The sequence below is a fragment of the Adiantum capillus-veneris genome, chromosome 3, assembly GCF_014529385.1.
Source record: "Adiantum capillus-veneris isolate H3 chromosome 3, ASM1452938v2, whole genome shotgun sequence".
NCBI classification, from domain to species: domain Eukaryota; kingdom Viridiplantae; phylum Streptophyta; class Polypodiopsida; order Polypodiales; family Pteridaceae; genus Adiantum; species Adiantum capillus-veneris.
Genome location: NC_140933.1, coordinates 173,723,260 through 173,747,564, shown reverse-complemented (window position 1 = coordinate 173,747,564; position 24,305 = coordinate 173,723,260). Strand labels below are relative to the sequence as shown.

The 24,305-nt window shown below is 40.3% G+C and overlaps 1 protein-coding gene across 1 annotated transcript; it reads left to right on the top strand.

Moving 5' to 3' along the window:
• The first annotated feature begins 11,241 nt into the window (after positions 1 to 11,241).
• On the top strand, positions 11,242 to 13,606 carry LOC147462208 (galactan beta-1,4-galactosyltransferase GALS1-like). Its single transcript, XM_086509612.1, has 2 exons — positions 11,242 to 12,714; positions 12,859 to 13,606. Exons 1-2 carry the CDS (start codon positions 11,354 to 11,356, stop codon positions 13,214 to 13,216), a joined length of 1,719 nt encoding a protein of 572 aa, XP_086365738.1. The 5' UTR covers positions 11,242 to 11,353; the 3' UTR covers positions 13,217 to 13,606.
• Positions 13,607 to 24,305: the final 10,699 nt, after the last annotated feature.

Genomic DNA, 24,305 nt, shown 5'->3' with positions numbered 1-24,305 from the left:
TTGGAGCTTGGAGCTTCCATAGACATGGAAGCATTGTGAGATTGATGCATTCAGCTCACGCATCGAGGTGGGAAGTGAGTTTGAGCCTTTCTATGAGCTCAAAGAAGCACAGAAGAAAGTCGTTCAGTTTTTGGCAGTTTGACAGCAGTCTACTGTTTTGCTCATAACTTGAGCTACAGAGCTCCGATTCCAAAACTTTTTGGTTCAAAACGGAGCTGGCTTTGAGCTCTACGACTTTGTAGAAGGAATCGTTTTCTGATTCTGAGTGCAGGTGGGTCTGAAATTAAAAACACAGAGACTGTTTTTCATGACAGTTTTGGGCTTTGTTGTTTTCTTTGCTGCAGACAGCTTACCCGTGTACACTGTAGGTAGCAGGCACATATGAGGTGTTACAAGATCGGGTTTGACTCCCAGGTACAGGTTGAGTCTAGTACTCCCACAGGTGTTGCCAGTTGCAGTTGAGTGGTTCTTCTGCAGTGTTGTGGCTTGCATACATGGTGTTTGAGCGGGTAATGCTCTATGTATGCTTATGTGGTGAGCAGTAGATCTTGTGAGCAAGTGCAGAGGTTGGTTATGGATGACATGTATGATCACCTGTGGTACTCTTTGTGAGAATTTGTTGGACACAGGTTTGCAGAGCTTATGCATGTATATTGAGTGTAGTTTGATGCGCATTGATTGCTCATTGTATTGAGCTTGCAGGACAATGGTTATTTTGTGTTGATAGTCATTGTGCGTCAAAACTCTGGCAAAATTTTCCCAGGAGTTTTATGCGTATCATTTATGCGATCTAGGTAGAGATTGCGGGTTGCACTCAGCATTTGCGTGCGGTGTTCTCTGCAGGTGGGAGATTTGTGCGTGTGTATGCATCGATAACGCACATTGTGGGGTTGGTGATTAGCTCACGGGTTTGACAGGCGTACAATTATCTTGGCACACTCACAGGAGTGAGTATTGTGATGTATGCTTGTGTGGCTACGAGCTAGGTAGCCGGATTCGAGCACTAATGGCTTGAGGTTTTTCAGCAAGTTTCAGCTACAGGTTTACAAGTTTACAGGCAGGTTTGAGGGCTTATTTGGGCGCTGAATTTTCAGCCATTGTTTCCTCTTTGCAGGTGTCCATGTATGGCTCAATTGTAGGCTGCTTTGGGACACATTTGTGACTTGTATATGCAACTGTTTAAGAGCTGAATTTTGGGGCTGATTTACAGCCATATTTGCAGACTTTTGTTGATGCGATTCGAGCCAGTTTAGGGCTAATTTGGTTGAATTTTGCTACTCATTGTTGGTTGCTCTTTTGTGAGCATTATGGCTGATTTTTCATTTGACTTCCAGCGTTATGGTCTGACACAGTTTGATGGTGCAGATTTTGTTGCTTGGAAGGAGCATATGCTTGTTGCATTGGTGGATTTGGGGCAGGATAAACCCTTGTGTGGTTTATCGGCAAAGCCCAAGTCTATGCGTGATGATGATTGGCAGGATCTTGATGAGTTGGCAATGTCTACGATTCGTTTGCATCTGGTTGAGTCTGTTGACTGGCAGGTCTTGAGGGAGACTACAACTCATGCTTTATAGCAGAGTTTACATGCTATGTACGCGACATCCATGTCTACAGGGGAGTCTAGTCCCACTTCTATGTCCATGGGAGAGATTGGTCCCACACGCAAGTCTCGACGGCATAGAGACTTGACATGTTGGTATTGTGGACATAGAGGGCACATTAGGCGTCGATGTTTCAGGCGTTTGAGACAACGGAGGCGACAGATGCTAGTGAGATCAGTACGGTGGTTACTGAGTATGCTTGTGACGGCGATGTCACATTTACATCTAGCTTGTCTTCAGACGATCTTATGTCTACGGATTGCATATCGGATTGCACATTGTCTTCATATTGGTTACTAGATTCAGATGCTACTTTCCATGTCACGTCGCATCGTGAGTGGTTTAGCACGTTTTCTAGTGGGAGACTTGGTTGTGTGCACATGGCTGATGGTGCTGTGTATGACATTGAGGGTACAGGAGACGTATGTTTGTCCTTGCCCAGTGATATGAGATTTACCCTGCGTCATGTGCGTTATGTGCCAGATCTGAGACGGGATTTGATCTCAGTCAGACAGTTACGGGATAGTGGATGTCGGGTATCGCTGCTTGAGCGATCTTTTGCGTTGCATTTGGGTTCGCTAGTGATTGCGAGAGGTGCCAGGAGTGGTACAGGTTACCCATTGCATGTGGATCACGCGAGAGACGGTGTTGTCTCTGTGATCATGCAGCCAGGTAGACAACGAGAGAGCAGGCGAGTCTCTTTTGCTTGTGGGTTGCAGGATGCTTTGCATGGAGTGCAGAGTAGTGAGCTCGTTGTGCACACAGTTGGGGCACGACTTGAGCAGTCACACAGAGAGGTGACAGAGTCAGACATGCATGCTTTGCTAGTGACTGAGCAAAGCAGAGACTCAGTTGTGCTAGATACTTCTATGCAGGATAGACAGGTAGAGCGGTCTTGCTCTAGTGAGTCACGACAGGAGGACGTTGTGCAAGAGTCTATGCATACGGAGTTAGAGCATGAGAGCTCTAGTGAGTCACAACAGATTGAGTGTTCATGTTTGCAGTGGATGATTGCAGAGGAGGTTGAGATGTCAACGATTATGCAATCATTCCTTTCTATGCTCGACAGTGAGCATGGGGATATAGTTGTGCAGGATATGTCTTCCAGCAGACACCTAGAGCAGCTGGTTTGCTCTGAGGTTGCACGACAGGTTGATGCGTCTTTTGCGGACAGTCAGGAGATGCATGTGGCTGACACGCCTTGTCAGTCAGAGATGCCTATTGCCAGGGACATATATGTTGATGCATGCTCCGTAGAGCTAGCAGGGCCCGCTAGCATTGCATCGGCATTTGGTGGTCTCATGTATGAGATGCTGATCTTGAGACCGGATATCGCAGCTACAGTGGGAGCATATGTAGTTGGGGTTGTCAGTCGTTTGTTGACTGATGATGGCATAGTGCACGAGGGAGATATGCAGGTATTGTGTACATACTTACAGTACGTGTGCGGTACGTCTGGTGGTGTATGGACTTACACGGGAGCAGGACAGCCGGATGCACACGATCACAGCCAGCCAGTGGGCATCGGTTGAGAGCGGTTTTCTCTCACCTTTTGTAGTCTTTAGACTAGGTTCCCTTGCTTAAAGGCACAGTCGCCTTTAAGTGGGAGGTTGTTGGGGTATAGGCGTTTGTGCCTTGCCCGGCCGCCCAGAGTCTGGGCGCCCACTGACTTGTATACCTTATACATAGCATAAGTGTATAGGGGGCTGTTCACTCTTTGGAGTCTCCCCACCCACATCGTGTGTGTGTCTCCTTCTCTCTCTCTCACTCTCCGTCTGTGGTGCTCCCCGATCCCCTTCAATACAGTAGGCAACCATTGTAGTCATTTTTATCATATTAATAATCAAAGATCTATTATGCTATTTTCTCTCCATGAATGGCTCACTCATATTTCTTCCATAGCCCAACAATGACTAAGAGAATCTTTCATATCTCTCTAAATGCCTTCTCCTAGACTGCACTAAATGTTCAGAGTCCCCAAGCCCCTCACTGTCTCTCCTTCCAGGGTTATTAGTTTTCTCATTCTAGGACTGAGGTCCTTCATTAGAGTTTTTTGTTCATTCTTTAGCCACCATGGTGATATGGTCCTTATCCTAATCAAAGATTGTAGTGAATCTCCTCCCTCTTGTTGAACATCTTGGCGGCCTTCATCTCAGTCACTATGCTATGCTATGCTCTAAGAGTAATGATAAGTGAGAAGACTACTTATTTCTCATATGCTACTTATTGTTCCTCTTCCCTTCCCTCGCGCCCTGCTAGATCTCTCCACCTTTGAAGGTGTTTGAGGTCTTGGGATTGAGGCCAAAGACAAGCTAATGGTTTTTCAAGGTAGTTACGGGCATAATCTCGATGCATGAAGCTTACCATCATTATTGTGTCAACAAGGTGTCAAGGAACACAAAGCATGTATTGTACCAAGTCTCTCTTCATGGGAGAATCTATAATTTAAAATACTTTTGGAGGGGGGACCGCCGGCTCCAAGTAAATTTGGTCCTCAACTGTTGTCAATTTCTCTAATTCTCTCTCTCCTTTATAAGTATTGTTTATGCCAAGATAACTAGGTAATATGGTTATTTTGCTATCACCAATCAAGTACTCTTCTTATGCTCATGATGGATTCTCTTAAAGAAATGTTCACTACAGTCATCCTAATTCCGCTATTTTCAATGTTATTAGTCAAATTCTGTTACATTACGTTTAATGAACTTAACCATGTTGTCTTTCATGAATGAAATGAAAGTGGAGACCCAATCTGCTAAATTATAAGATCTTTCCTTTTGTGGCGCTGACCATCTTTGCCCAATTTGTGCATCTCCCCACCAACAAAAATGTTTGCAACCACCACAAAGTGTTTGTCTCTATGTACCTCAAGAGGAAAACATTTGAGTAGTTTTGCACCACAGTGATTGCATTTTCCCATCAAGTAATTATGTAAATGAAACATGGAAAGTTTTGGTTTGGGAGACAATATAGAATCCCATAGTGTTGTGAGGCTCTCAAATGTGGAGTTTGCAGCCATACATATAATGTTACTTATTGCAGGGTCACAAACCTCACATCTACATCAAAACATATATTACGATCCTTCAATTTTTGAACAAAGAAAGGATTCATACTCTCAAAGAATCTAAGAGAGATGTGCACAGTAGGATGCATGCCCTAAAACCTTCTGTACAATTCTATATGTGCACAATAGGATGCATGCCATAAAACCTTCAGTACAATTCTATATGTGCAAGAATATAAGCAATGATGAGATAATGTGAGTTGCCACTATTGTGTTTCACCCGGGAACATCACCTAATAAAAATGTAACCTATCACATGAGTTCAACAGAAGGGTATTTAAAGTTCTTGAAACTTACATAAATATATATACAGAAGGGCATTATTTTTTCAAATTTGAAGAAAACTTACAGATAAGGGTACATTTTATTCTTAACAAAATTCACAGATAAGGGGTTTTACAAACATGTTTTGAACGCACGTGATATGGTAGTTTTACACATAGTGAACCCCCCGAGGTATTTCAAAGATAGTAGTAGCATGTACAAAAACTTAAAATGGTTCAAAATGCTTAGCAAGTGGTTAAACCTACCAAAGTGGTTAACGGCATTGAAACCATCACCTACAAGTTGTTACAACCACTTTGAGGTTTTTGAAAGCACTATAGAGGAAATTATTAGCACTTGGCAAAATTCTAGCCACCTCAAAGTGGCAAAAGTGATGGAAGAAGTTCACTTGAAGGAAGATTTTGAGGTTGCCAGTACCACTTAGAAGTGGGTTTGCATGATTGAAAGTGGTTTTAAACCATTTTCAAGTGGTTAAAACCACCTCAAAGTGTTTGGAAAAAAGTTTTGGCTTTTGAAACCACTTGGAAGTGTTAACACTAGTGTGTAATTGGACACTTACGTGCCCTACGATACTAATGTGTCTTGTTTTCCTTCCAAGTTTTGGCAATTTATTTGTCAAGCTAGAAAGAAGTTTGTATACCTTGCTTCTACCATAGGTTGGTTATGAGGGAAAGAAAACAATGGTTTTTTCTCTATGTCAAAATACAACCCCTATGGATAGAAGTATGGTAAGTTCTAACTCATAATTCTAGTAAAATTTCAAGCTGTTTTGCCAAAAAATTCACAAAATTCTTATATCTTTTTTTTGTAGAGATTACCTTTAATATGTTTATAAAAGCCAAGTGTTAGCACTTAGTGTTACAAAACAATGGAATGCACTTTAAAGACAAGTTTCCAAGTCACACGCAAGTTATAGACATTATTTCATACTTGAGCGCACGTGCTAAATAAGAACAATTTTGGTCTTCGAAAGGTCCCCTCGTGGAATTGGGGTTATTCTAGTGCAATTTGACAACTACAAATGACTTATATGTTGAAACCAAGAAACTACTTATGTTTTGGGCTCCCTAACTAAATTAAATCTCATTGCTTGAACTCTAGCTTGATTCTTTTATCGTGCAAAAACTCTTGAAAATCTTGAGTTCTCCGTAATAACATTAAAACCAAGGTTTTGGCCACCCCAATTGCTTATGTACCACGTACTTTGATACATTTAGTTGATCTACATGGAAAGTTTGATATTATTTGAGGTTTTGAATGCTTATGTCTCAAGAATTAAAATATCAAAGTTCTCTCTTATGTAGTTTTGAATATTTAAATAATCCAATAATTCTTGCATACCAAAGCCCTTCTACTTGCCACCTTGAGTCCTCAACGGAACGGATAAGCAATGTATAACTTTTTAAAACTCACAAATACATCAAAAAAATATTTTTCTTTATATACAATGATATGCTTGAAATGACTACATCAAACACATAGAGCTTTCCATTATTTTATATACTCCAAAGTCAAATTATTTGCGCATGAAACTTTCAATTATCTATAGAAAAATTGTGGAAAAGACACCTAAAATTTTCTACAAGGTCGCTTTATTTTTGCTTGAGCTTATAAAGTCGATTTCTTCAAACCATCAATCGCAGTCTTACGAGGGTTAACTTGATGAGTATAGTTCTTGATCATGGTAGATTCTAAAATGCAAGGTTATATTTTCAAAAGACCCTCTAGCTAACATATTTAAGCATATCAAGAATGTTTTCTTAAATAAACCGTCTAATGCAAGTATCATTTAATTAAATTTTTTTAAAAAGGACACTTAAGTGTCCTGTTTTGGTACCGAACTAGTGTTAATAAGAATCTAAAAGCACTCAAAAAATTCTAGCCACCTGAAAGTGGTTAAAAGAGGTCATTGAACTGCATGAAAGTGGTAAGCATCTATTTAAACACTTGGAAAATCTTCAACCACCTAAAGAGGGTTGAAAGCGGTCATCAAACTTCTTGAAAGTGGTGAGAACCTATATAAACACTTGGCAAATTGCCAACCACTTGAAGGTGGTTGAAAATGGTTATTAAACTATTTGAAAGTGGCGAGAACCTATATAAGCACTTGGAAAAATTCCAAGTTCCACCTGAACGTAGTTAAAAGGGGTCGTTAAATTACTTGAAAGTTCTACTTAAGAAGAATCTATAAGCATTTGGTAAATTTCTAGCCACTTGAAAGAGCATTCTTATTTTATTTGAAAGTGATTCGAACACCACATAAATGCCTTAAGGTGGTATTTGAGGTCTCTAAAACCACTTTCAAGTGGTTTTTCTAAATATTAATGGTTATGAAAGTTTGATAGTGGTCAAGATCACATAAGAGTGGTAAAAAGCACTTGTAGGTATCCGAAGCCACCTCAAAGTGTTTAGGAGCACCTTCAAAAACTTGTCAAAATCCAATCCCCAGAAAGTGGTAAACAACAATCAACAAATTACTTGAAAGTGGTTTTAAAGTGTAGTTTACAGGCTTCTAATCACATTTTACCTGTTGTGAAGTTCTTTTAAGAGCAATATCCACATAAAGTGATTTATAGGGTTCTACTCAATTTTTAATTGTTGTTTAAGTGCTAATATCCCCCCTAAAGAGGTTGAAAGCAATTAACCTTTCGCTTCAAAGTGGCTTTGAAGTGGTGGTTGAAAGCACTTTACCTAGTTTCTATTCTTATTGTGCAGGGAAACAAAGTTTTATTGCACGGTAATTGATAATACATGAGGTTGGTCTAGTAAATGTAATGGATGCTTAAAAATGACCTTTCTCCTGAAGCGCCTTTGGAATATGTCTTTCTTCTTTGGAGAGACTCGGGTCTTTGCTGTTTAGAAACCAAACAGAAGGTCCTTAATGTCATATCTGATGCATATAGGATGATGGACTTGTCGTTGACTCGGGGGGTTCACCATTCATTACCCCCTATATAACGTGCGTTTGTGGGGTATTAAAAAAAACCCTCTTTTAACATGTCTAAATGAATAAAATGACCCCTTATTTTAAGAAATTCCAGAATTGAATATTAAAAACCCTTATTTTAATGTATCTTTGTTATTGCATTTTAAAGCCCCTCCTTTCGAACTCACGTTATACATTAACATGCTTACATAGTGTACCCCACGAGGTCGTTGACATGCTATAACCGATAAATGATTGTTCTTATCCTCAAAGTGTAGTGGTGCATTTGCAAAACTGATGTTTCTTCTATATATACCCAATGACTTTGCAAGGGATCTATTGGTAAAGGGCCTTGCATCTATTTCATCCCTAGAATTAATGCAAGCCATCATTGTTACCCTCTTAATGCAGGCCATCCCTTGAATTAATGTAGGCCATCATTGTTGCCCTCTTAAAAAGTATTTCTGTAGCTGAGTCTGGGACCTTGACTTCTGATAAGGTACTGCAAATTTTTGAAAGCATTGCTCTCTTTATACAATGTGCAGAGTTTTGCAAGTTACAGAATAGTGGTTGCTTGAGTAGCTAATCAAATATCTCTCCTTGGAGTTTGTTTGTCAATCCTTGTGTATGCTCTTGCCAGAACTTTGACATAGCACAAAGAATCTTTTTTTTCTGCTTCTCATTAAACTTGACATCCTTCCACTTTACAACATTGGGAGTGTTCCTTTGGCTCTCTCTTTATTCTCTTTTCTGGGTAGCCCAATACTCTCGTAATAATCTTGTGAACTTTTTAGCAAACTCTCCTCCCGGTGTGCACTAGTGGGCATGGAAACAAGTCAAGAAAACCTGCATGGAAAGAGCTCAAGGCATGAACATATATCCGTAACAACAACGAAGAAGAGCTCAAGGAATCAACATGACAAAACATCTCTCTTTCTTTCTCTCTCTCTCTCTCACTCACACACACACACACACACACACACACACACACACACACACACACACACACACACACACACACACACACACACACACACACACACACACACACACACACACGCCTACCTAGCTTGAGAGAAGGCTCCATCCTGTGTGCATGAGAGAGAGAGAGAGAGAGAGAGAGAGAGAGAGAGAGAGATAGAGAGAGAGATTTATGGAGAAGAGCTATGAACACACAATAGAGAAACACACGCAGAGAAGGAGAAAGGGGATGCTCTATACAAAACACGCATGCAAAGAAGGGGAGAGAGAGGGAGAGCCTAGCTCAGTGTCTACATACCACGTCCCCCAAAATCATTATTGACTCATGAGTTCCCTCCCCCCCAAAATCACTTGAAAAAGGAGTGTCCAATGTAGACCTTTTTGGACCACCAATCATGCTTTGACACATAGCTCACTGGTTCCCATGGCTATCAAAAGTGGGAGGTGATTTAGAAAAGATTGGTTCTCCCCTCTCAATAAAATGTGGTATAAGCAGTGGCTAGAATCGAGGTAGGGAAAGATAGTTGGCAACATATGGTGCCTCTCGTGGCCGCAACAGATGATGATATTCCTATGGAAGGTGCTCTGGGGGCCTCTACGAACCGAGAATAAGATACTAGCTAGAGAAATTGGATAAGATAGATGCTCGGGATGCAAACTTGAAAGTGAATATCTCCTGCACCTGGTCAGAGAATGCCCGCGGCTATAAGCGGGTTGGCAGAGAAGGTTTGCACATCGATAAAAAGACATGGAGGATTGTTTTTTGCAAGAAGGACTGAATCATGGGAAGGAAGTATATGAAGAACCAAGCTATCCTTACAAAGGTTATCATATTTTTCTACTTCAAACAAGTTTGGAGGACTAGGAATGGTCATGTTTCTGAAAACAACCTCTCGGTTGCTGACTTCAACACAACTATCTAAGAAAGCAGGGAAGTGATGGTATCTATTGGAAAAAGGTGGAGCTCTTTTGAGTGGGTCCAAATGATACAAGCTATCACACTCCACTTTAGTTTACATCTAGAATGTTAGTGGATCAAACCAGCTCGAGGGTGGTGCCCATCATTGTACCTATCTCTAGTAACTTTCTTATGTTCTCTATCAAAAAGCCCCTTTGTAGTACTATTGATCCCTCAAGGCATGAGCTATGCTTCAGGCAGTTTATACATTTTTATGCAGACTTAATATAACTTCTCCAATCACAGTTGTAAGTATGGAAAAAGAAAAAAGCTTGACACATGGTTTCTTTTCAATGTCACTTTCATTCAAAACCATTATATAATTGTAATGAAAAATTGGAGCATTCCTTCTACCAGCCACTACATTTTGAATGTCTTAATATTGGCCCCTCTACCCCGCAGAAGCAAAATATTGAGGTAAGGATAGATACAAGACATCAAGAAGTGGTTTGGAAAATGACACACAATACACTTGCTTCATGATGCATCCTCTACATCCCACAGTGAATTGAGACTTCCCATACAATGCCACCATATTATGAATTGGGAAAGATTTGGCCGTTAGTACTTTATACATTACACAACCCACCTTGCCTCAAATTACAAACTTATGTTGTTCTTTGAAACAGGAGACCCTTTGCCCTTATTTGCATGATAGGAGCAATTCAACTGTGTCCACTCCCTTTGGTGTGAGACAAGAAGTTGGAGCATTGGGGAAGAGTCCCATTGCATTGGGTAAGAGTCCCTTTGCTGATGTGCACGGTGCCCCTTTCAGGTTTAAGAGTTTGGGTATCATACCCTACTTTGAGTGCTCAACTTTTGTTCATCTCCGAACTTGCTTTCATCAAAATTTTAGCTCGAATCACACCCTACATACCTTCAATCTTCAGAGCCATGTTGAAGACTCTATATTAAAGCTCAACATAGTATAAGCGATATGTCGCATTGGAGGATGGTAATAAATGAACCCCCCATTCCCCCCCTTCTCTCTCTCAGAGAGACCTACAAAATTCTCTCTGTAGATTGGTTAATTGGTTACAACGTTGAATAATAGTTTTTGTTCAAGACTTGTCGTATTGAGGTCTCTTGGGATTGTTCCTACGACGGTAAAGCTCATCTTCTCCACACATAGATGCATAAAGCCACTTTAAAGCTAGGCTACTTGAAGGCCAGCCTGTAAGAAGACTAGGATTGTTTTTAGAAACAAGAGGGCGTTTTTTTTTGTTGCTGCATGTGGACATGTTTATGGAGACCGGTCAGCAGGAATTTTTGCATTCAGCTTGGCCAAGTCGTGACTCGTGTGCGCGTGGGAGTGATTTGGGCGCCTGGAGGTTGCAAGAAAGTGGGAGGCTACTGCACCGAATCAATCAAGGTCTTGAGAGAGGACACATGATGATGCAAAAGTTGCATCCGAATACGAAAAGGATGCAAGAGACGTGTGTTGACAATGTTAGATGAAAGTATGAAACAGTGAAGAGAGACGCAGGAAGCCGTCTCTCGACAAAGAAGGGAAGAGGGGGACCGGGTACGTGCAGATGCTCTTCTGTTGCTCTTCATCTCTTCCATTGATCAGAGAGCGAGAGAGTGAGAGAGAGCGCTGCTGCTTCAATATGCAGAAGAGTAGCCCTGCTGCTTCCGTCCTCTCCGTTCACGACAAGAGTCCAATTCCCGCTCGCCGCCCCAGCCTGATCAGCAGCTACTTGCCGGCCCTCCCCTCCTTCCCAGCTACCCTTTCCCATCTCCTCTCTCTGCTCGAATCCTCCCTCCGATCGAAACCCGCCCTCCTTGCCTTCCTCTCCTCCTTCTTCCTTCTTCTCCTCCTCCATCAGATCCTCCTTCCCAAGCCTCCCTCCCCTTCCGCCGCCGCCTCTGCCTCCTCCTCTCCTCACCCTACCTCAACCCACCAAGCTCGCACCACTACCCGCCAGGCTGCTGATCGCCCTCGCCCTCACTCCCCTCCTGTCGATGATCGTGGTGATGAGACTCGCATCTTTCGCCCCTATGGCTCCGCTGCCGCACTCTTCGTCGTCTATGGCGCCTACAGAGGTGGCCCCAACACCTTTGCTGTGGTTGGTCTAGGCTCTAAACCCCTATATGTGTATGGAAAACCTAACTTTGAATGCTATTGGCTTCCCTCTGCTTCTGCTGCCTCCTCAAAAGACCCAGATACAGACACAGACACAGATACAGATACAGATGCGCCGCCGCCCATCAAGAGCAAGAGGACATATTCCATGCTGCCGGATTACGGATTTGGCCGAGTGTATACTGTTGTTGTGGTGAATTGCACTTTTGAGGAAGATGTGGGGACATTGGCTGATCAAAGAGGTGGGCAGCTTGTTTTGTATGCTACACATGGGGACGGGCTCGGCAAACCTGCTGAGCGCATTGTTGCATTGACAGAGGATGAGCACTCATACAATGCCTCAATTTACAAGCAACCCTACCCTTATGAGTTCCTCTATTGTGGATCCCCTCTTTACTCCAATCTCAATGCACAGAGAATAAGGGAGTGGATTGCTTACCACGTGATGTTTTTTGGGCCCAAATCACACTTCATTTTCCATGATGCTGGCGGAATGCTTGAAGACGTGAGGGCGGTCTTAGAGCCTTGGAAGAAAAAGGGCTATATAACCATTCAAAATGTGAAGCAAACAACACAGTATGATGGATATTACTATAATCAGTTCCTCATTGTGAACGATTGCTTGCACAGAACCAGATTCATGGCGAATTGGACCTTCTTCTTTGATGTGGATGAATTTATGTATGTCGGACCGGGCACAAGCCTCCGAAAAGTTCTGAACTACCATGCCAGTGATACATTGCTGAGTTTCAAGCAACTCCGAATGTCGGATGCATTGTGCCAATTTAAGGAGCCGAAAAATGATTCTAGGTGACACCCCTCCCCCCTTTCAAGTTCATGAGTATGCATACCATGTCAAACTTGCTTGTGATAAGCTTTGCCAAACACTTGAGCACAAGAACCTCAAAATACAGACAATGCTCATCATTACTCATAAACAATGGGTTTGTGCAGGTGGATCTTTGAGAAGCTAGTCTATGGAGAACAATTTCGGGACATAAAGTATGCGGTGCAAGCAAGGGGAGTGTTTGCGACTGGGGTGCATTACTCACAGAAGGAGTTGCGACACATGCAAGGGAACATTGGGTGGGTATGGTGGCCACACATGCATTTCTATCATTACCACAACACCATCTCCAAGCATGGAAAACTTTGCCAAAATATAACCAATAATGCCACCACCTTTGCTTTAGCTGGTAAGAGCTATACTCTTGATACCTCCATGGCAACACGCGCCGCTCTTGTCAAACAATTTGAGCTTGAGCAAATAGGCCATGAAAATACTGCAAAGATCTCTTCTACCAATCTCTGAACTTGTGATATTTTTCATTACATTCATTTTTCTATTAGCACACAATGCACAACTTGTAGAGCAATCATACATTTACAACCTACATCACAACATCTCTAGCTCTTATGCTATTGTATATCTCATTTTGATTCTAGGACACTTGACATTCTTGTACAAGCCTTCAAACCCTCTATTGAGCCAATTACTGACACTCAGAGACACTAAGTCATGTTTGTCACTTTTTCATGGTGTATTCTTAAGATTCATTGACTCCTTTTTGGCAGGGAGGTGAAATAGAGAATGACCATGTTGAGAGGCATCTGATTTTGGCCAGCCACAATGGCAAAGGCTTTAGTGTCTAGTTGGTTTTTCTTAAGCTTGGAAGATAAAGAAATGACGGTTTTAGGTGGACACCAAGACCTTTTGCTCTCTCTCTCTCTCTCTCTCTCTCTCTCTCACACACACACACACATTTACACACACACACACACACACACACACACACATTTTGATATTCTATTGATTCTTTTGCGCTCTCTCTCTCTCTCTCTCTCTCTCTCACACACACACACACACACACACACACACACACACACACACACACATTTACATAGATATACTATTGATTATTCATTAAACGTGACATTTCTTATGGGAGGCCATCTTAAATTCTTTAACACTTCTCAAGCTTGTTTATTTTTAGGTTTGTCTAATAGGGATCGGACTATAACAATTTTTTTGTTTAAATATAAATGCTTTTTTTTACATTTTCTCTACTTTTTTTTTTTTTTTGGGGTGGGGGGGGGGGGGGGGGGGGGGGGGTGGTTCTGGCCTATATCTCACACGGGCATGGAAGGAGATGGGATCTACGGTAGGATGATTGAGGATCGTAGATCCCGGGCTTCCGTGGACAATGTAAACTCGAAAAAAATGTAAACTCGATTATCCGAGTTTACTCTACCCCTCCCCCCTTGCCCCCCGGGATTGAACCCACAACCTAGGGTTTGAGGCCATGTGGCCTATCCACCATGCCCGTGCACGTCACTGTGGAATGTACACGTTTTCATGAAGTTTTGACGTGCAAAAGTATCGGAGCAAGCAAAAGTAAACTCGGGTATTTTTGTAAACTCTGGTACCCGAGTTTACAAAAATACTCGAGTTTATTTTTGCGACCAGATCTACGGGGCGCGCCTAATGTCGGGCCCAAAAGTGATGGGAGCCTTTGATCCCATCTCCCATGCCCGTGCTAGATATAGCTGGGGGGGGGGGGGACTTTCCATTGTCAAGCTCCTAGTGGACAACATAGGTCCAAGAGCTGAGGTGGACAACAATCCAATGATTGAGGAGTACATGGTGAAGTTTTCCTAGAATGTCCACATTGAAATTAAAATGGTGATTGTTAACTCTAAGCATCATTTTTATTATTTATTTGTATTGAGTCATGGACGTGTTTATCGATCACACGTGTAATTATGGGTGATCATCGATGATAGGTGCACACATTCAGTGGAGAGAGATAACATGTTTTGATGCTCGATCGAGTGTAGATGTCCATATGTGAATGAGATGACCCACATAAGTGGCTTGTAACATTGTTTTTGCTCATTCTCGAATGTACTGACATTGCTCTTGCTCTCCTTCTCTCCTATGTTATCTCTTGGTTACGTGTGAGCGTGAGAGAGAGGGGCGGCGTGAATCGAGCAACGAGGCATTGTGGCAATGGCGAGATGATCGAGCAACAATGGCGAGGTTCTTTCTCTCTGCGCCACAAGATTCCTTCATCGATGGCTACACAGAGGTGAGCGACAAATCGATTACATCTGTTGAGATTGCTTGCATCTAGATTGTATGTTTGCAGTCCCAACGACTCAAACACGATACGCAACACGACTCCTACAATTTGACATTTTTGGCGATGTTGCCGTGGAGCGTTGTGCGTCAAGCTCTAGGTGCATCTATGTTACTGTTCTTGAGGTTTTTCTACAATTTCATAGGAAAGATTGAGAACGATGTTTAAAAAAAAAATCTTAGTCTGCATAGATTTGTGGTTGGTAGTATAGGTTTGCCATTTTCAATTGCGGTTTGCATAGATCTATAGTTTTTGATTAATGAAAAATCTATTCAAATCTATTGTTTTTGGTTAATTAAAAATCAATTCTACAGTTCTGTTAAACTTGCTATTAATTTTGTTTTGCATTGCTAATTTTGTTTTATAAAGATCTATTATGGTTAATTGTTGTTCTATTTGTTGCCAATTACAATTGTTTTTTTTTTGCAGTTTTTGAAAATTTTATTGAGAAAATATTTTTTACTTTTTTAGAAAAAAATTTTAAAAAAAGAGGAAAAAATAAAAGAAAAAAAATATATTTATATAATTTGTGCTAGAAAAATTGAGTGACTAAAAGGAAAGGAATAAAATTGAGTGTGCAAAAAGATAGGAAATCCTCGGCCTTGGCCTCGGCCCCGGCCTCCGTCTTGATTTATATATATGAGCTCATGTGACCCGCCTTTGTTGGGTCTCTCTTCCTCTTACCAATAGGTCAATCAAATATAGTTCTCAAGCTCATTCATCTGAGTATGTGTGTACATACGTAATTTTGTGTATGTGTATCCGACGGATCTAACTCGCTTTTATTAGATAAAATTTATCAAGCTCACCCATGTGAGTATGTATATGTACCTAAGTGCGTATATAAACATATATGTGTGCGTAGATGTGTCTGCATATAAATATATGTGTATGTGTGTATCTTTATACATCCCCCACAACACACCGCATTCTCTCTATCTCTCCCTTGTTGGCATCCCTCACCAAATCACCTCTCTCTCTCTCTCTCTCTCTCTCTTTGCGCAGCAACTCAGAGAGAGAGAGAGAGAGAGAGAGAGAGAGAGAGAGAGAGAGAGAGAGAGAGACTATGGAAGATCATAATAATGAAATCTCATTGCTATCATTTACAACGGTGGTGTGTATGAGGGAGAGTTACATTTGAGCCACCCCACAATCCCCCTCTCTCTCTCTCTCTCGTTAACATAGACATGGTAAATTAAGTATATACCAAGATTCACTTGCAAATAATAGAACTCAATGAAGTCAACTTCAAGTAATTCATGTACTCTACACATCTTGCACTATAACATCACCTTCTCCTTAATCGAGCCATAATTAATATCAAACAAGGAGTTTGTATGTAGAGAGTGTAGAGAGGGAGAGGGAGAGAGGAGCACATTCTAAGATGTGTGTCAAGCTACATAAATTCCAACACTAAATGTATGTCAAGCTACATAAATGACCATCACCATTAATAAATCAAGGTCCTAGAAGAATCACTTAGTGCCCACACAATCCAAGATCCAATGCAATGCACACTTCACCCAAGGCATCGAGGAGGGTGACCTAACTCATACATCTCTCTATCCTCTAGCCGGGACAATTGTCACCATACAACTAACGTGTATTAAGTGGGAGTTGGTACCCACCTCTTGAATACCCACATAGGCATGGTAATATCCCTGCAAGCCATCGATATGATGGTAGACACCTAGTAGAATGTACCATCGGCAGTAATGGTTCCTATTTACAAAAACATACTCAATGTTAGATCATTATCTACATAACAAAAAAATATTTAAAATGTCTCATTTTGTCATAACTAAAAACTTCAAAGTCTTCAATGATGCAAAAAACATCATCAACGTGTAAAGGCCCTCTCCAAAAGTGTGGATTTATAACACAATTGTGTAACTCATGTGAAGCTTTTGTGAAATAGTTGGTTATCATGGATAAGATCGTTAATTACCATAGAGTGATAGGCCATCTCTAACCAAAGAAAACAAATAGAAAAAGATATTCAAACTCTATTCTTCAATATCTCATATAAAAATAAATTTTTGATAGAAAAAAAGTAAGAGAGAGAGTCATGTCACTCGGCATATATACAATTATCTTGTCTTTGATAAATGCCGGTTCAAAAAAAACATAGTGTTGAAGTCAAATGCAAAGAAAAGTAGCTATTATCTATTTGAGAATATATATAACTCAGGGTCAATCCCGACTACAATTAATTAAGACATCACCTACAACCTTATATACTTACCTCTACCCATTCGCAATCTACAATCTTTTATATATATGAATCCAATAGAGGCGTTCTTTCCTCTCTAATGCCTGGATAATCCAATGAATTAGATTGCAATTGCTTAGAGTCAATTGCACGCATGTGTACTCTCGCACACACACACCATTTGCATTTCTCTCTGTTCTAGCTATTTTTTAAAGTCCATGTGCAATCACATGTGTAGAGCAAGATACACCATAATCTGGGTTTTGTGGTTGACGTGTGTATATGTAAGCATGCACATGCATTTCAATTCTCTTCTATAAATTGAAAATCTTTAAAAACTTACATAAAAAAAAGTTTCCATTTTCTCATTGCATATCATAAAAAAATTGCACTTCATTCATGTGCATTGTAACAAGCATGATTATTTAGATTTGGAAAATTTTGTTTAATAATTGCATTCAATTTATTGGCAAAAAATATACTTATGGTGTAAGAGGATGAAAAAAGGTGTACATAGGTTTAATAAAACACACACCTAAGTAGAAATATTTAAATAAAATAGCAAAATAATTATAAAAAATCCCTATAGTTAGGCCATATATACAATGAAATATTTACACACAAAGAGGCCATAATATACTTTTATTTATTTATTTATTTATTTTTTGGCTCAACTAGCCCAGTGACTAGCTAATTGAGGGTTTTTAAATAAAATATGAGAAAAGTCCCCTAACTCACACACGCCTATGTACAATGAAAAGGTAGGGATAGCCATAGTGTTTAGGTGAATTTGGTAGGGTGAGGTAGCTTACTATGGCAATTATGGAAAGCAGAAAAAAGACTATCATTAGCCCCCCCCTTAGATAATGGTACATTCATGTACCATTTATCCGATCATACAACATGTAGATTGTGTAACGTCTGTCTTTGTCTGCTCTCATCTTTGTATGATTAAGAAACCTTGTGTGATATGAAAGGTTCTCAGAGCCAATAGCAGGATGAAATGAAGTGACGGAGTAAACCTCCTCCATCGAGAAAGTTTCCATAAGCACCCCCCAGGATCAAAGGTCTTGAAATATCTTTCCCAAAGCGAAATGTATGGTATGGAATCACTTACTGATTTTGATTGAAGAAACTTGTAGATTTTACTGTTGTCCATCATTGCATCTATCACTATGAATGTGATATAAAAGATTGGTTGCTCTTCCTCCTGTATAAAGTTGATGTATCTGCTACGATCTTCAAGAGCTTGTATGAGCGAATTCCTGAACTGTAGCTCATAAAATTCATTCAACCTGGGTAGGCTCACCAAGTCAAAAATTATATGGCCTTCATGATTTAGGAAATCTTGATCCATGCTTCCAGCTGTTATTGGAAGGTATTGCAAATAGTTTACCACATAGGTAGATAACAGAGGAAGGTTTCTATTGCCTCCAACACATTGGAAGAGAATAGATTTTGGTACTGATTGATGAAATATCCACATGTAGCAGTCAACAAGTTTTTCATCTATGATGAAGACCAGAAGCATCACAATGTGCGACCTCCATACACCAAAGAACCAAATGAAGAAGATTTGGAAACATCCGTTTATCACCAAGTATTCATGTCCTCTTCCACTTAAGAAGGTATGGTGTCCCCGATGAAAGGTATATGTGAAGAGAGGAGAAGTTGACCTTGAAGAGGTGAAACCCAATGTGAAGATGATTGGGGCTTCAAAAGCTTGGATTTTCTTGCTAAGAGATTGTCCCATGAATGAAGAGCCACCCACTAAAACACCATTGGAGAGAATGATACCCTTCTGATAGTTTCCTTTTATGATTTTATTTTTTACTACTCTCCCATGTTCTTCATCCCCTTCTAAGCCCCCCCTTTGGCAAGGTTGTAACTCCTCACATTGTACCACCTCAAAGGTTGATGGAATACTGTTTGATTTTGTGAAACATTTGGCTTCTTGCATGATAGGTTCCTCTATGCTTAACATACATGGGTCATACCAATGCTTTTCAACATCCTCAAACACTTCTTCAAGATTATCCTCACCTGGATTCAACTCACACTCTTCTACTTTGTTTTGGAGTTGGCATTCCATGTACACAATCATCTCTTTATGATCAATGTGGTCTATGATCTCTCCACCTATGATTTCATCTTCTTCTTCACTCTCTTCTTTTAGACAAGATACACTCTCAGAAAATTCCATAAGATCAAGGTTACCTTCAAGGTCTTCATTCTCCATAGAGTCATGTTGCACAAAAGCTTCGTCTGCTCAGACTAGAAATTGATCCTCCGCCAAAGCGTTGGATATATCCATTATTGAATCATCAATTCCATTTGAGATATCTTGTGTCGATTTTTGCATGCTTGTGATAAAGGTAGAAGAAAGAGATTCCACATTTGAATCTTGGCCATACACTTAAGCACTTGAATAATCAGTTGGCATGTAAGTAACTTCTTCAACATTTGTCGGAGTAGAAGGAGACAAGTATGGCAAAGGAGATGACTCCTTGATAGAAACACTTTCATGATGGTTGGTTCTTCCAGCATGATGGAAACCATTTTTGATGTAGAAGTACTTGTGAAACTTCCTTCGGGCAATAGTGACCGCTTCTTCAAAGGTAGAGGGTCCACTACAAGTAACCTTAGTCTTTAGGAAAAGAAACAAACCCGAAATGTAGAACTAAATCCACATCCTTCCCATTGACGAGAAAAAATATCCTCATAAGCATAGTAGTCTTCCCCATGTTGTTGAAGTCTCCCTAGTGAAGCCCATGCTTTCTCCGTTGTTGGAACTTTAGAGAATCTGGCCTTCAAAGCTTTGGAAATTTAGGTATATCCATCTTCAATCTGAGAAGACATACTCCAAAACCATTGCTCTGCGTTGCCTCTAAGGCATAGCAATAGAAAATCCCCTTTTTCAATGTCATCCCTTTTACCAAGGATATGACAAACCATTCTAAAATCATCAACATCTTCTTCTCGATTTTCGAAGAAGATTGGGATATCATCAAAGGTATAGCGTGTCATAGTCTCTCAATGCTAGAACCACACAAAGATTAGTTCCAAACAGTCATCAACTAACTACACAAAGTTTTGAAAGGTCTTTCAACATGAATTCTAGATTCTTATGTGAAAATGTTTTTTTCCTTTCTTATGTTATGCATAATCCGAACCATATTCTAGATCAATTTTTGTTTCCTTGAAATTAAACTCGGTCATACATGTTTTCATGATTCATATAATCTACTTGATTATGCTGAAATTCAAGCATTCATGCAATACAACAACAATAAGCACACAATCGCTCCTTAGTGGAGGCACCAAAATTGAGGCGGTCCGGGGCGGGCAACAAGAGAGGCGACCTCTAAACACCCCTCAAGGCTCCTGTGCTGCTCAATTGGGGCTGGGGCAACCACAAGCACAGCACAACAATAAACCCACAGCCAAACCCAAACAAGATAGGGGCACCACCTAGTTATGGTATGCGAACTAGGACGCAAGAGAGATTTTGGGACAACCAAGAAGATGCACCACACAACACACAGAGGCAACCTCACACCAAGACACACACAAAATGGACCAGAGAGAGCTAGAGCAAAGGGAAGAGAGAGAGAAAAGGATCTTGCGTAATACCTTATTTGTGACTTGCAAATGGAGATGGTTCGTTATGATGCTATCGTAGAACTTGTACAAAACTCACTCAATGCTTAGTGATTGCTAAACATTGCCAAAACACACACTCACATACTGTCTTAGGGTGTGGGAGACCTCTCACCACAATACCCTCTTACAATGGACAAAAAACTGGCAATGAAAAACACACTAAAACACTTTCTAAAATCAAGATCAACCGATAAAAACTCAAAATACACAAGTCACCTTGAATTCACAAAACCGTATTGCACAAATGGAAGGACGAAGATTTGAACGTCGAATCATGCCTTTGATGCACCAAACCTCAATTTATTGATGATGAAGGAGCATATACAATAGTGATTTTGAGATTTGTGGAACTCACGCTCTCTCACTTGCAATGTGTAGCTTGAAGGCTTCTCTCACACCAAGAGTGAAGCTCACAAGTGGTTGCTACACCTAAGTCTCTCCTGACTCGTAGAGTGTTGGGGTGCTATATGAGATGTTGGAGGTTGTTTTACAATAAGGAGAGGGGCCTATTTATAGGTTGGAGACCCCTCATTAAGATTATTGGCAATCCTAATTTACAAGCTAACAAATCAGGGTTATGATTTTTTTGAATATCAAAACATTGCGGGCCTTCTTTGTCTGCTTGAGTCATGGGTGTGGGATCAAAAGAGAGCATTATTGATGGTAGATAAGGTGAAAGTAAGTAAGAGAGAGAGAGAGAGAGAGAGAGAGAGAGAGAGAGAGAGAGAGAGAGAGTTACTATACACATGTCTTGAGGTGAGGTGTCTTTTATGGTTAGGTTAATGGCTATTTTGTGTTAGTATGTTAGTGGTTAGTGTTAGTAATCACTAGAAAGTTAAGGATATATATTTACAATGGGTAGAATGGGGTGGATGGTTGAATGAAGTGAGCAAATCCTTGTGATGGTGAAGCTTGAAGAAGTTTTGGACTTACTTGTGTAGGTTCTCAAAATGACTATCGATCTTCTTCTTCGTCTTCCCTTCTTTACGCCACTGCCGCCAAGGTTGATTATCGTGATGAAAATGGTAATTCCGTTGATATCTTGATTTGCAGAGGTTAAGCCTGGTACACATGCTGAATTTATGTATATATATATATATATATAAGGAGTAAGATGGAATTGTACTTTGGAGATAATAGAGAGAGGCATAGAGATGGTGTATGTACATGGAGAGCTCATATGAGAGCTATGGAAGTAAGAGGGGAGGTTAATGGTGAAGAAGGTGAGAGAAACCATTGAAGGTGTAGGTTTGAGTGAGGGATTGAGAGGGATGCGTGTGTGTGTGTGTGTGTGTGTGTGTGTGTGTGTGTGTGTGTGTAGAAGTGTGGAAAGAGGTGAGAGAAGACGATGGGCTACTTGTGAGAAAAGTGAGTAGACTGGGGTCCACTCAAAAAATCATAGCTCACTGGTGGTTACTCCAAAAATCATAAAAAAATTTGAGGTGATTATTCAAAGCGTGGGCTACATTTTATCTTCTGAGCACCGCTTCAAATTCGGAGTGGAGATGGATATTAAAAATCCCACCAAAAGACCTGTTTTTTCTTCACAAAAAGTCTTCAGTGGCCCCCTCCTTTGTTGAATTTGTACAATGCATCCAAGAGTGAGCCCCTCCTTTGTCATATCATAATACAAAGCATCCAAGTTTCCCTTGACCCATGCATGGAGGAGGATTATTGGTGAATAAAGAAATATATACATGGTGGGACTAGTGTATGGACTATTCATGGACTTTAGCTCAATGAGCACATGGTGTTAGAATAATGAGTAAAAATAATAATAAAAATATGGAGGAGTTATGGATATGGAAAGATATTGGAATCATATGATATGGTCCCTCTTTGAATTATTTTGGGTGAAAGAGGAAAAGGTATGCAAGTAAATAATATAATAAACGTGACCAATGAGTAGAAATCAATTTTTTGTTTTCACGAGGGTGAGGGTGAAAATGTGGGAGTGATTTGTATAAAGGAAAAATATAAGGTTAGAGTATGTACATATTGGCAAAAAATATACTTATGGTGTAAGAGGATGAAAGAAGGTGTACATAGGTTTAATAAAACACACACCTAAGTAGAAATATTTAAATAAAATACCAAAATAATTATAAAAAATCCCTATATTTAGGCCATATATACAATGAAATATTTACACACAAAGAGGCCATAATATACTTTTATTTTTTTATTTTTTGACTTAACTAGTCCAGTGACTAGTTAATTGAGGGTTTTTTAAGAAAATATGAGAAAAGTCCCCTAACTCACACACGCCTATGTACAATGAAAAGGTAGGGATAGCCATAGTGTTTGGGTGAATTTGGTAGGGTAAGGTAGCTTACTATGGCAATTATGGAAAGCCGAAAAACGGCTATCAATATATATATATATATATATATATATATATACAGAGAGAGAGAGAGAGAGAGAGAGAGAGAGAGAGAGAGAGAGAGAGAGAGAGAGATTTCTTATATTCTTTGGACACAAGGGAGTGTTAATAAGAAATATATCAATTGGAGATACATTAACTTAGCTCAAAATTTTCTGATTCTTGATTCTCCTTATCTCAACTATTGTGATTGAAGTTTATCAGCTTACATGCATAGGAGACAATGAGAACAAGGCCCTCTCTAGTAATCACTCTTAGGCACTCACCAACTGCTTATATTGGGAGACCCTATGATTGGCAACAAATGGCTCTCTATTCAAAAGGGGGATCATGTCTATATATGGAGTCTAATCTCTCCCTCTCCCCACGATAGGAAAAACTCACAATGAGGAGAGAGAGAGAGAGAGAGAGAGAGAGAGAGAGAGAGAGAGAGAGAGAGAGAGAGAGAGAGAGAGAGAGATAGTCATAAAATCTAATATCGCACCAACCCAAATGATTTTCTCATATTAAACTGATCATTTAATGTGGGAGAATAAAGGGGAACAAGAGTTAGAATATAGACATGTGCTTACAGATCTATCTCAACACGGGGCCAATGGTAAAGGGGTCCAAATGAGACATGGTCTCTCAAAGAGCAAGGCTAACCAATGGAGCTTAAAAGGCCTTACGGTTAGCTTCATTAAATACCTCGAAAGGCTGGTGTAAAAGACCTTTGACCTTAGGTAAGCTAGGAAGCTTGAGGTGCTTGTGGGAACACTATCCAAACCTTGAGGTGCTTTGTCATGCTTGCCAACTAAGCTGCTTGGGGGAAACGTGTGCAAAAGTCAACAACTATCCCTACAAGGAAGGGACAAGCCCTACAAGAGGGGGGTAGAGAGAGAAGACACACACCCTCACACAAGGTAATCTTGGTTCAAAGAAAGTATATAGGACACTTGTCAAGTTCCTCTTCATGTTGCCCTCATTGTGTGCCTAAATCCTATTGATTGGCCTCCCAAAGGGT